Source organism: Lissotriton vulgaris, chromosome 3_2 (assembly GCF_964263255.1).
Source record: "Lissotriton vulgaris chromosome 3_2, aLisVul1.2, whole genome shotgun sequence".
NCBI lineage: Eukaryota > Metazoa > Chordata > Amphibia > Caudata > Salamandridae > Lissotriton > Lissotriton vulgaris.
The window spans coordinates 266,389,134-266,402,816 of record NC_141690.1 but is presented as its reverse complement, the minus strand read 5'-3'; the positions used below and the strand labels follow the sequence as shown (position 1 = coordinate 266,402,816).

General features: G+C 46.2%; 1 protein-coding gene across 1 annotated transcript in view; it reads right to left on the bottom strand.

Moving 5' to 3' along the window:
• Nucleotides 1-285: 285 nt before the first annotated feature.
• The window catches only part of LOC147725648 (dedicator of cytokinesis protein 2-like), a 1,712,066-nt gene continuing 1,698,668 nt past the window's right edge, over nucleotides 286-13,683 (bottom strand). The window contains exons 55-56 of the mRNA XM_086964476.1: nucleotides 4,405-4,544; nucleotides 286-2,000 (exon numbers count right to left, since the gene is read on the bottom strand). Of these exons, the coding sequence (XP_086820602.1) occupies nucleotides 1,911-2,000; nucleotides 4,405-4,544 (230 nt within the window). The 3' untranslated portion in view covers nucleotides 286-1,910. The remainder of the gene's footprint in view (nucleotides 2,001-4,404; nucleotides 4,545-13,683) is intronic.

The window sequence follows — 13,683 nt, the reverse complement described above, 5'->3', positions numbered from 1 at the left end:
CCCCCCCAAACTCCCCCTTATGATGGTCGAGTTCACTCACTGCGCTCGCTCCCCACAGCACACTTTGTACTTTTACGCTCACCACTTTCAAATGTCACCAGCCACCACTGCATACATGTCCCACATAAAATACACACATACAGTCGATGGTAATGTCACATTAATTAATTTGCTTAAAACGGAATCTCTCTTGACCTTCTGGGAAACACGAAACATATGGATAGATTGAATACTTTACAGCACAGACAAAGGAGTAATTTGAAATACATCTCAGAGCAGCAGGGATTGTATTTTAATCGATTTATTCAGCTGAAACTGCAGAGATCTTTTCTACCTGTACAACCACTGCACCCAGTTGGCACCATTTCACCAGCACAATTAACCCCCACCCCTCATGGCTTGGGGTTGACGAAGTCCACGGGTACCTTGTCTCCCTCATCTTTCCCGCACGTTATTGTTGTGAGTGGGTATGAGCAGGTGTGAACAGCACAGGTGCGACTGGCACACATGACAGTGGCACGAGAGAGGGAAAAAAATCCACAAGACAGAATCAAGCCCTGATGGTACACAGGTGGTTCACATGGGATGACAAAGGCCCCACAATGCTGCACATGTGGTAAAACAGAGACAGAAATCAGGGAACAGAAAGTTTACACCTGGAAAACCTACCTGAACCAGTTCACAGCGATATGATCAGGCAAGGCATGCATTATGTGGCATGAAGCATGGGCAGCAGAAAGGCAACTGGCACAGTGGCACAATTATGCGGCAAGAAAAGGCAAATTATGCAGGATAATGCAGTACATTTTGTGATACTATTACCTTACTATTTTGTCATTTTTACACGTTAACAACATCAGGGCAAAGGTTGCACCTCTTTAGCACCAGTGTGACACACAAATACAGCACTATGTAATGTAAAGGCAAGCAGTCACACTCCGCGAAGCGCTTTCCACTGCGCGGCAACATGTGTCGCGGCATTTTTTGTTACTACTGATCAGTGCGAGATAGAAATTGTTTTTTGGGTTAAAATCTTCAGATAATGCAGCAGGTTATGGCTTCTGTGGCAAATGAGGCAAGTTCATAATTATAAGGAAAACCCTGTGGCCACAAAATATGATAATTTCAGTGCCCTTGTATAGTATTTTACTCAGAGGTAGAAGTAGTAATCGCTTGACCCAGAGGTCGCAGTGCTCTTTGTTACTTGACAGAGGTCACAGTGCTTTTTGGTACTTGACACAGAGGTCGCAGTGCTCTTTGTTACTTGACACAGAGGTCGCAGTGCTCTTTGTTACTTGACACAGAGGTCACGGCGGTTATAGTGCCTTTAATTATGTAACAAAGAGGCTAGAAGGCCATCAAATGCTTAAAGCGGAGGCTGAAGTGCTAACACACAGATTGCAGTGCAAATCATTAATAATTAAAAAGTGCTGCAGCACTAATACGTATTTTAAACAGGTTGAAGTGCTGTAAACTAATTAACAGGGAGGTAACAGAAAGGCACAGAGGAGCTACACTGATATCGAATGCCTAAAACAGAGATTTAAACTACTTAGCACACAGGTTACAGTGCAATCAATTACTTAAAAAGTGCTGCAACCCTATCACTTCATTAAAAACAGAGGTTAAAGTGATACAAACTAATGAAAACATGACATTAATGTGGATTATTTCGTCTCACAGGTTGAAGCCATTAACATGGGTTATCACTGAGTGTATCATTTTAAAAATGCTACAACACTTAATTGCTTAAAAGCGAGGTTGCGGTGCTGTGACCGGTGTCCCACACAGGTTGCAGTGGTCTCAATGACATGCTAGACTGGCACTTGTGAGGGTCCCAGGACAGAGTAGGCAGTGTTGTACAGCTGTCGGCGTAGAGACAACCGTGGTGCAGATCGGAGGATGCGGGATTACGGCTGGGGCGGGCGCTTCATTTTCGGAGGCGGTGCTGGTGGAGACTTGAGGGCTTTGTTAGAGTTGGGGGTGCTTGGAGACGAAACCTAGAGTAAAACAAAGGCATAAGGTGAGTCGTGTGTACATAATTTTTGCTCTAACGTGGCAGGCGGTTAGGTTTGAGTCGGACCTGCTGCTCCGCCATTAGGATGGACATTTTCACTGGTGGTCCAGGTAAGACGTTTACACTGCTGCCTTTCCAAAACTTTCCTCTGCGGGGGAGACCCAGAGTGGAACATGCAGATGGGGCTGTTGTTACCATCTCATATCTATGGCCCTATTCAAAGAAATAATCCTAAATTTAAAATCCTAAATTTACTACTTTTGGTATTCACAGAAGGCATTTAGTAGTAAAGTTAGGATTTTGTCTTAAGTTTGACTTAAGTCTGTCTTAGGTCTGTCTTAAGTTTGTCTTAAGTCTGTCTTAATTCTGTCTTAAGTCTGTCTTAAGTCTGTCTTAAGTGTCTATCTTAAGTCTATCTTAAGGATGTCTTAAGTCTGTCTTAATTCTGTCTTAAGTCTGTCTTAAGTCCCTTACATCCCCTACAAAGCCCCCAGAAACCTTCGCTCTGACAGCGAACATCTGGCCATAGTTCCAAAATTTAAGAAGTCTTGCACCGGTGGCCGCCGCTTCTCGGTCAATGCCTCTTCAAAATGGAACGCACTTCCTCGCAATCTGCGTCTTGAACCCTGTCACGCCCTCTTCCGTAAAAAACTTAAAACCTTCCTCTTCCCCAAATAGTTCCCCCGGTCTCCCTCTCCTGGATTTCACAACTCTACAGCGCGGGGATGCCTTCGGGTCACCAGGCGCTCTATAAATCACACAATAAATAAAATACATAAATAAATAAATAAATAAATAAGTCTGTCTTAAGTCTGTCTTAAGTCTGTCTTAAGTGTCTATCTTAAGTCTGTCTTAAGTCTGTCTTAAGTTTGTCTTAAGTCAAACTTAAGACAAAATCCTAACTTTACTACTACGAAATGCCTTCATTGAATACCAAAAGTAGTAAGTTTAGGATTTTGTCTCAGATTAGTTCTGTGAATCGGCCCCTATATGTTCCGGAAGATCTCTTAGCTGGAGTCAAATGAGATGAGATGAGATAAGATGAGAAGTCATGCAATAACCTCTGGATATTAGATGTTCCCTGGATCAGAGGTTCTAGACTCCGTCTACGTCTGGGGTCTCCCTATTATTGTTAGAGCTCTACTCCCAATGTACCCCAAGAACAGGCTCTTGTATGTGCTTCAGCGTCCAGCTCTGCTTCCCTTGGCAGAGGTGGCGGCCATGTTGTCCCAGTCATGAGCCAGCGGGGTCATTCTTCAATCTGGGGCCTGAGCTTGAGGTGGGTGGTACGGGGCGTACTGGAGGATGTGCTAAATCCAGAATCCTCTCTGACATATGGATAGGGACATTAGCCAGATGTACGACCCTCAGTTTTTGCGACTTGCAAATTGCGAGTCGCAAACACTGATGTACGACAGTGTCTGAGACACTGTTTGCGATTACCAAATGGGTTGCAAGGGATCTAGCTCATTAATATTCATGAGGCAGGTTGCATTTTGTGACCTATTGAGAATAACCGGAACTCACAGGGATGGTAGCCTGGTGGGGTCAGCAGACCACCATGTCTTAGACTGCTTTTTCAATAAACCAGTTTTTTTTAAAATGCAGACAGATTTCCTAAAAAGAAAATGGGCTGCATTTAAAAAAAGAAAATGAAACGTTTCAGTTTCATTTTTTAAGAGCAGGCAGTTGTCCATGAGATCACTGGCTGCTCTTAAAATCATTTTTGCTGCCAATCACAAATTCCTGTTTGCGACTGCTTATCACCATCTTGAAATCAGTGGTAGATGCGATTGTTTTGCAATAGCATTTGCGGTCACAAAACAATCTTATATCCCCCTGTGACTTGTAATTAGCAAGGGACGCCCTTAACACGCCCCTTCCAAATGGCGACTCACAAAACCTATTTTCGAGTCGGTAACAGGTTGCTGACACAAAATAGGTTTGGTTCATGCTTCAACCCTTTTTAGCAGACGCAAATGGGCTGATTTACTGTCGTACATCTGGCCCACTGGCCTCAAGATTTAGCATTTCCTGAACAAATCAGATGAATTTCTTCTGCCACAGAACTCAAAATCAGGCTCCAAGTCTCAAGGAATGTACTGGCTCAGATAGAGTCGGTGCCCTCTACTCCGTCCAACTACAATATACCAGTACCAGCAGCATAATATATACGGTACATGTGATGGGAGAGTGACTGACCAATCCTGACTCACTGCAGCTGGGCACAGGCACTAAGCACCCTCTTTTCACTCAAACGTCACTCAGTGAAAATGACTGGCTGGATTCTGGTAGTCTGAAATGCTCTACTGACTCTGGTCGCTTGAGCTCTTTGAAGCACCATGGTTTATGGATTGAAGACTGAAGCACGGGTTCAAGGACCCTACCTGCTCCGGGGAGGTCTCTTTCTGTGCCTGCGGACCCTGCTCGCTGAAGTTCTCGTACAGGGAAAGGCTGATCTTCTTGGGAAGCGGAGGAGGTTTGGTTGCACTCTTGATCCGACCACCAAAGCCGTTCACAGAAGACCCTGGTGGAGAAAAAAGAAGAGGCGTAGTTGAGTGGAGGCTGAACTAATAAAACTGACCATGAGCCAAACCGTTCATTGTGTATCACCCATATCTGGAGAGCTTTAAACTTCTAATCTCAGACTGGTACTGAAGTAAAGAGACTCAGGTTGAGGTTAGCAGATTTAGGCGGCTTTGGATCCTATTGACACAAGCCTTACTTGACCCTTTCAGCTTTGGCATTTGCAGATTTAACTCACTCTTGTCTTAGGCTTCAACGCAGCATCACTTTTAAGAAACCAGGGTATGTCCTCTAGAACTACTGCAGAACTCACCTAGCTGGGTTAAATCTCGCACAACACAGAGCAGGCCTCACCATCAGCCCACACTGCTGTTTGCTGGTAAAACCCCTGTTCCTGACAATGGATATTGATTTCTCTGTGCTGTAAAATGATACTTTCAGCATCAAAGATGGCGCCCAGCATAAGTAAAGGAGGTTCAGACACCTAGGCTTACCTTCACAAAGATGCAAAAACAACAGTTGATGGACAGAATGTAGAACAATGTCATACATTCACCCCAGTACAGAGATCTGGGCATAAATCCATAGTTTTTTTGCTCACCATGCCATTCCAGTTTGGACCCAGCCATATGCAAATCAGTCTTGACCCTATGCCTCATGGTAACGGTCCAGCCCGAATTGCCAAGCCAGGTCCTTCCTGGACAGGAAACAAGCATCATAGGACCGGTTTGGGGGTTTCACCCCTCTTCAGCCAGGATAGCTTGATTCCAGTGGCATAGAGAGCACGGGACTCACTTCTGAGCATACACGTCCCACTCAGGGTGACAAATGCAAAAACAACAGTTGATGCACAGAATGCGGACAGGTATGCCAAGACGTGGGTCCGTGCTCTCCATGCCACTGGAATCTAGCTATCCTGACTGAAGAGGGGTGAAATCCCGAAACCGGTCCTAGGATGCTTGTTTCCAGTTCAAGGAGGACCTGGCTTGGCAGTTCGGGGTGGACTGTTCCCATGAGACACAGGGTCAAGACTGATTTGCATATGGCTGTGTTAAAACTGGAATGGCATGGTGAGCAAAAAAACGATGGATTTAGGCCCAGATCTCTGTACTGAGGTGAATGTATGACATTGCTCTGCATTCTGTCCATCAACTGTGGTTTTTGCATTTGTCACCCCAAGTGGGACGGGTATGCTCAGATGTGAGTCCCGTGCTCTCCATGCCTGTTGGACTTGGCCCTTTTGGCAGGTTCACCCCTAAACTTTTTTCCTTTTAATGTGACCTGATATTAGTAGTTTTTGGCCTGTGCGCACTTTAGCACTGTGTCCCAGTGTAAAGTGCATGCGCACTCTGAGTGCGTATGGTGAGATTAGCCTGCCTGTGTCCATGGTACTTCCTGGTATGAGAGGAGTGTAGGGGCGAGTTTGGTATCTGCGAACTCGTGAGAATAAATGCTGTGCAATGGTGTGCGCAGATTTATTGTGACTGGTGGAGAAGTGCCACTTTTAGAAGTTGGCATTTCTGTGTGCTGTGTGTCTGCTCCTCTCTCCATTGTCAGGTGGAGGCTAGGTGCTCAGACGCACCACAGGGGGCGGAGCCAGCATTTTGGAGGGAAGGCACAGCCCTATTCAGGTCCCAGGTGCAACTCCTCCCTCCCATCTACATGCAGATCTCCCTATTCACTACTGGGCAGGCGCATCCTGGCTTTGCAGATGTGTTCCTAAGGTTTCACAGCTAGAGAAAGGAGTATTGTTGTATTGGCGGAGCAGCATTTCCAAAGATAGAAGGCATACCGGCGAAGCGGACCAGCAGAGCCATCGGGCAGAGCAGCCGTGAGGTGAACGGCAGTACCGGCAGGACGCGCTAAGTGCAAGCGCACTACAACCCCCAGCAGCACCAGGGGCGACGCGCTCGTGACGCGAGAGGAGCGCCAGGCGGCGCTGAAAGGGAGACGCCGCCGGGAGCCTCGCGGAGCAGCATTTCCAAAGATAGAAGGCATACCGGCGAAGCGGACCAGCAGAGCCATCGGGCAGAGCAGCCATGAGGTGAACGGCAGTACCGGCAGGACGCGCTAAGTGCAAGCGCACTACAACCCCCAGCAGCACCAGGGGCGACGCGCTCGTGACGCGAGAGGAGCGCCAGGCGGCGCTGAAAGGGAGACGCCGCCGGGAGCCTCGCGGAGCAGCATTTCCAAAGATAGAAGGCATACCGGCGAAGCGGACCAGCAGAGCCATCGGGCAGAGCAGCCGTGAGGTGAACGGCTGTACCGGCAGGACGCGCTAAGTCAAAGCGCACTACAACCCCCAGCAGCACCAGGGGCGACGCGCTCATGACGCGAGAGGAGCGCCAGGCGGCGCTGAAAGGGAGACGCTGCCGGGAGCCTCGCGGAGCAGCATTTCCAAAGATAGAAGGCATACCGGCGAAGCGGACCAGCAGAGCCATCGGGCAGAGCAGCCGTGAGGTGAACGGCAGTACCGGCAGGACGCGCTAAGTGCAAGCGCACTACAACCCCCAGCAGCACCAGGGGCGACGCGCTCGTGACGCGAGAGGAGCGCCAGGCGGCGCTGAAAGGGAGACGCCGCCGGGAGCCTCGCGGAGCAGCATTTCCAAAGATAGAAGGCATACCGGCAAAGCGGACCAGCAGAGCCATCGGGCAGAGCAGCCATGAGGTGAACGGCAGTACCGGCAGGACGCGCTAAGTCAAAGCGCACTACAACCCCCAGCAGCACCAGGGGCGACGCGCTCGTGACGCGAGAGGAGCGCCAGGCGGCGCTGAAAGGGAGACGCCGCCGGGAGCCTCGCGGAGCAGCATTTCCAAAGATAGAAGGCATACCGGCGAAGCGGACCAGCAGAGCCATCGGGCAGAGCAGCCGTGAGGTGAACGGCAGTACCGGCAGGACGCGCTAAGTGCAAGCGCACTACAACCCCCAGCAGCACCAGGGGCGACGCGCTCGTGACGCGAGAGGAGCGCCAGGCGGAGCTGAAAGGGAGACGCCCCCTACTCGCCCCGCGAGTCGCGCGTGGGAGAAGCCCGGGACAAGGGCGGGACAGTCTTAGACAGTCCTAGACTGGCCGGGACTGGACTGGGCAACCCCCCTAACAAGTAAGGAAACATCTCTTCATTTACAAATCCCTCTATGCGTTGTCAATTTGAGTGGCTTACTGCTTGCCTCTAATCTAAATTGAATATCACCTGTGATTGTGCAAAAGTAACAAGTGTCTATTGGAAAAGACTATATAGCACTTTTGCAGTCTCCAAACTTTAGTCGACTTAGCAGGTCTGTTGAGCAGGCGTGTACGTGTGCTACTCTCCTTTATATTGGTCAAACCAACAACGTAGCCCTAGTCATGTCTAAAAAAATGCCAAAAAAACAGCCACCTACTAACACCAAGCCTATAGAAAACTATATGCTCCAAGTTGTTGCCAAAATCAACAACGAAAGAAGACAATCATTGGGACTGAGTCAATCCCCCAACCTACAGCTATCAAGTCCGATACAAAGCCCCCAACAGTCAGTTTCTCTAGCGCCTGATGACTCTATCGACCTAATAGACATTACGGTCCACCCAAATCCAATCTCTGATGACCAGAACAGTCTTATGTTGAATAATGTAGCCGATACAGTGCCACTGGATTCAGAAATTACTATCGACCTCGAACATGAGACCTTGGCTCACAACCTTGATGAACTCTCATCTCCTGAGCAGGAAACTCGACCTTTGAGGAAACATAGAAAAACCCAGCAAAAGCGGACGGGGTTACGCTCAGGAAACAGGAGGAAAAAAGCTACCCCGGTAGGAAAAAACAAGGCAAAAACTACGGATGATGATGATAACAATGCTCTTGACAAAAGCTACCATGACAAAAGCTACAATGAGTATGATTTGCTCCAGAAGATAGCAGACATCATTGACTCCAAAATCAAAACTATCATCAAGCCTTTAGTCGCCAAAATCGACAAATTGAATGCGGAGGTAAAAAGGATGAGTGGTCTACAGGCTAAGGCTGTGGAAGGGGTTGATATGGTCAATACCTTGGTGACACAAATGGTGAAATCAACCGAGACTAAGGTGAGGAGCTCTAGAGAAAAAGAGAGCAGTCCAACCCTCCCTGTAAGCCCAGTTCGAAATGAAACTCACCCTACCGATCGGCCCTTGAATACTGCTGGCGCACCAAAGCCAACAGCCATTGCACCAATAAACTGCCAGGAAACAGACCCTCTTCAATTTATTGAAGAAGCCTCCCCAGTGGTACTGGTGCTGGCCATTGTTCCCCCGCCAACGGATGCACAATCTGAAACGCCAGCATCTTTGTCCAGCAAGGCATTGCACTGGTTAACAAGCAACATGCAAATGGCTCCGGGAGGTAAACATCAGCTTGCATCTGAAATCAAGTCCGTAAAGAGGGTAGCCTGGATTGGAAATCGACCAAAAAGGTTCAAGGGAGACTGTGTCATAGTGACTTTTTGCCACCCAGGTGTTTTGCCCAATCTCCTAAACCATATCTACCCTCCTCAAAGAAGAGCAGGATCTGTTGTTCCCCTTACCTTAAAATTTTTCTATGGGGAGCAGCAGAATGTAACTTTTCCGAGGACTCCGGGACCCCTGTGGAACACCGTCAGAAACAACAGAGGCCCAAGGGTTCCTCCGAATGAATGGGGCATGGTCTTAGGCAACAGATATGAAGCCTTATCAGGGCTTAATGACTGCTATTGACTGGGTAGAAGTTCTAATGATTTTACAATTCTCACTGGTGATCAAGCTGGCAGGGAAATGGAAACCCAATCAAATACTAAATTAATTGATGTTTTGAGTAATGCAACTAATATACAGGGTGACCTTGGTGCCATGAATAATGTTTACAATTTTAATGAATGCTCTGACCATGTTGATAATAATGAGGAAAATGAGTTAAATTAAAATGTATCTCCTGAACTGGTTGTAACTGGGAATAATATAAGTGAATATGATCTCACCCAGCAACAGAGAGAGGGCCAACTCAGTAGTATTAAAACTACTAATGATAATACCATTGCCCAGCATATCTTAGTGTCCTGGAATGTTGCAGGGCTAAAAAACAAGATACCATCACAGGACTTGCTAACTTTCCTGGATTCAAAGGACATAATCCTTCTCCAGGAGACTTGGCATTTAGACCCAGATCCAATTCAAGGATATTTACATTTTTTCATTCCAGCCACTCCGAGTTTAAGGGGAAGGGCCAAAGGTGGTCTGGTGACATGGATTAAACAGAACAATGACTACTTAGTTTCCCAAATAGGCACCAATAGCTCCGACATATTGTTGGTCAAGCTACAGCGGCTGTCCAGTAAGGATCTTTTTATTTTTAACATCTACTCTAGGGGATTACCTGGAGCCAAACCTACTGAGGCGGTTGATCATTTGGACTCCCTACTGAAACAACATTGTCTAAATGCTGACATTATCATTGGTGGCGATTTTAATTGTTGTTTTGAACCGCTAGATAACCAGGATGTAGACCTCACGACTGAAGAGGACTGCACCTGGGAAATCCCTCAGCTCTCCCTGATACCCATTAAAAAATGGTCTGAGGCTGCCTTACAGTTAAAAGTCCTATGTGTCGAGTTTGGGTTGCGGGCCACTAATGGAAGAACAGGGTCAGACAAACAGGGCGCCCCTACCTTCTCTAATGGAACAACACATAGTCGTATTGATTACATCCTGACTAACAAAGAAAACTGGGCTAATGTTCTTGACATGTGGATTGAGTCAAGGGCGGAAAGTGACCATGACCCATTAATCTTAACCTTTAAACTGTTTGATCTGGAGATAAAAGAGGAACATAGGGAAAATGTCCTAATAAACCTCTCCAATGATCAAAGACACATTAGATGGTCAACTTGTGCAGCCAACGAGGAAAGTATAATAGCCTTGAGGGATTTAACAACCCAGGCCATTAGAGAAGTTCAGGGTATAACTAATAAGGATACTCCAATATCCGAAATTAGTAGGATCCATGATGAATTTTTTAATAAATTAAAACCTTTTTTTGTAAAAAAAGTTAAGAAGAAGCAGCGTAGGCCAACTAAAAAGGAGGATCAGTGGTATGATAAAACCTGTAGGGATGCCTATAGGTCCTTGTCAGATGCTGTAAAAACTAAAGACAAAAACAAGATAAGGGAGGCACGAATTATGTACAAAAAAGTGCAAACTAGTGCAAAAAGGGATTGGGAGGAAGGCTATTGGAAGGATCTCCTCGAAGCTAGTAGGGAAAGAACTATGACGCCCTTTTGGAACATTGTCAAATGGGGAAGGGGGGCCATAAGAGGAGAACCCATGAATCATGTGTCACCAGAAGCATGGGTATCCCACTATGCTACCCAGTTTGCTGTTATAGACGGTGGTGAAGAGGAGTGTGTGGCCCTAGTAGATATTCCAACGAGCCACTTATTCTTCTCTAAAGATGATGTCCTAAAAACACTGAATAATATACCTAAAGCCAGAGCACCGGGCCTAGACTTTATCCCCGCAGACTTGTTTATGCACGACAAGGACCTATGGGCCTCCTATATCCAGCTGTTAGCCAATGCTATTGCAAAGGGCTCGCCTATTCCTGAGACCTGGAAAGGAGCCGAGATCATCCCCATCTATAAAAAGGGGGCATGCTCGGATCCAGGCAATTATAGGCCTATCAGCCTGATCGCATGTATACAGAAAGTATTGGCAAGATTACTATTACAGCGAATACATGGGTGGATTGACGACCAGGATATATTGTCACCCCTACAGGCTGGCTTTCGTAGCCATACTAGTACCATTGACCAAGTATTTAGATTTGTTTTATTGTATTGGCGTGTAGTTTTACTAGGGGGTGGGATGCTTTTTGCGGCTTTTGTTGATTTGAAATCAGCTTTTGATTTAGTTCCCCGCCACAAGCTGTGGAATATCCTACAAGATCAGGGTATCCCAATAGAAATTCTGTCCTTACTGATCAGAATGCATGAAAATAACTTTGCACAAGTACGGTGGAATCAGCAAGGTAGTGTCACTGAGAAATTCCCCATTGCGAGGGGAGTACGCCAAGGATGCGTACTCGCACCAACGCTTTTCTCGCTATACATCAACAGGGTGATCAGGTACTTTGAACATCAGCCCACAGATGCCCCAAAGCTGGCAGGAAGACTGATCCCCCTGTTGATGTTTGCGGATGACACCCTGCTGATATCAAAGACCCAGCAGGGACTCCAGAGGGCCATCGGGGTTTTTGAATCGTTTTGCACAGACCATGGACTTGTTATTAATACAAGCAAAACAAAATGTATGGTTATGCACAAACGGAGACACATTAGAGGTAGAGTTACTATGGACGGGGTCCAGCTTGAACAGACCCAGGTCTTTAAGTACCTCGGTATCAATTTGTCCTATAATCTAGACTGGAAACACCACACTAATGAGCTAGCTACAAAACATGCTCAACTGACAGGTGCTCTCACTAAGGAGCTGTTTTCATCTCATTCTAAACCAATTAGACCTGTCCTAAAAATCTACAATGCTAAGGTTGGAGCAGCAGTTCTTTATGGAGCTGAACTTTGGGGGTCCAGTAACCTTACCAAGTTGACGGTAGCACAGAACAAATTTCTCCGCAACATTACTGGCTTACCTATGTCAACCCCATTGATACCTCTAAATTATGATTTAGGACTTTATAGCTTTGTGGATTTGGCCAGGTATAGAACAGTGGCCTACTGGAGAAGGCTATGGGTAACACCAGAGCTCTCCCAATATGCCCAAGGCTTCCTAGAAGTGAGGACCCTGGATACTGGCTGTAAGATAGTTTGGATGAGAGAAGTTAAACTCTTATATAGGGCACTTGGGTTATCTCATTTGTGGGATGATCCTCTAAATAATGTATTTCCACCTAAAAAGACACTCCGTGAGCTTTATTGGTGCATGCTAGAGATTAAGTGTTTTAGGAATCATATTGATCGTTCCTTTACTCACGATTACTTAGAACTCAAGCACTCTCCGGCCTTAGAATCCTATTGGGACTGGATTACGGTCCCAGGGGACCGGAAGAGGTACCATCAGCTGAGGGTGGGGACACTACCTCTGAATGCCCTAACAGCGAAGTGGAATAAGGTACAAACCTCAAGGTGCCCTTTCTGTCCGGATCATAATGAAAACATTGGTCATGTGCTGTTTGCCTGTCCTGAATACAGAATGCCTAGATGTTCATGGCTAAAACCAATTTGTATCCAGTTAGGCTTAAGAACAGCAAACAAGGCTGTTAGGTTTTTAAGAACAGATACCTCTCAGCCCGTTGTTATAGCCATGGCAAAATTCCTCCACTGGATGTGGATAATTCGGGCACGCAAAATGAGTCTGGAGTAATTGTAGGATTGTTATTGTCTGTCGTTATTGTTTGTGCTCATTTGAATTGGTAATCTGTATTAATCAATGATTAATCATGTACGCTGCTTAAGTAATTGTTATTTTTCTATTTTTGTATCATGAACTTAGCTTTTTAGACTTTTTTTAAGAGAAAGGAATTGGTTTCCTTTATTTTAATAGAGATTTTAAGATTATGTAAAAATGTAAATAGGATGAGATAGGGAGTTTTTTAATCATGCTTTTTATTGTATAAAATCATTGTGGATCCTGTACTTCTGTGGGGTTGGGGGGAGGGGGTGGGACTAAAAACAACACATTTTTTTTCTTTGTAAAATGTCTTTTATGATTGAAATATATCGAATAAAGACTAATTAAAGTGAAAGTGAAAGTGTATTGGTGATAGAGAGGCCTGAGAGAGAAAATCTTGGCAGGAGCGTGAAGCGCTAACAAGCTGAAGAAGCCTCTTATTAAACATGCATCAGGAACAAAGGGGGACTCAAGGCTGTTGATTCTGTCCATGTGGTGCGGGATGTGAAAGTCTGGTGATGTTGGAAGTGCACAATGTGGAGTTTAACACCATTGGTCCCTGGAAGGGGTGGAAGGAGATATTGGCTGATGTTGAAGCATCTATATGTTTTAATTAATGGTCTCACTGTGAGTTTAGAGCAGATCCCTTAGGACTTTGAGAGATACAGACCTCTCTTAGTTTTGTGAGTGTGTAGCTATACGCTAGACATACCTTCCCAATAAAGAAGACTCCTACTGGAG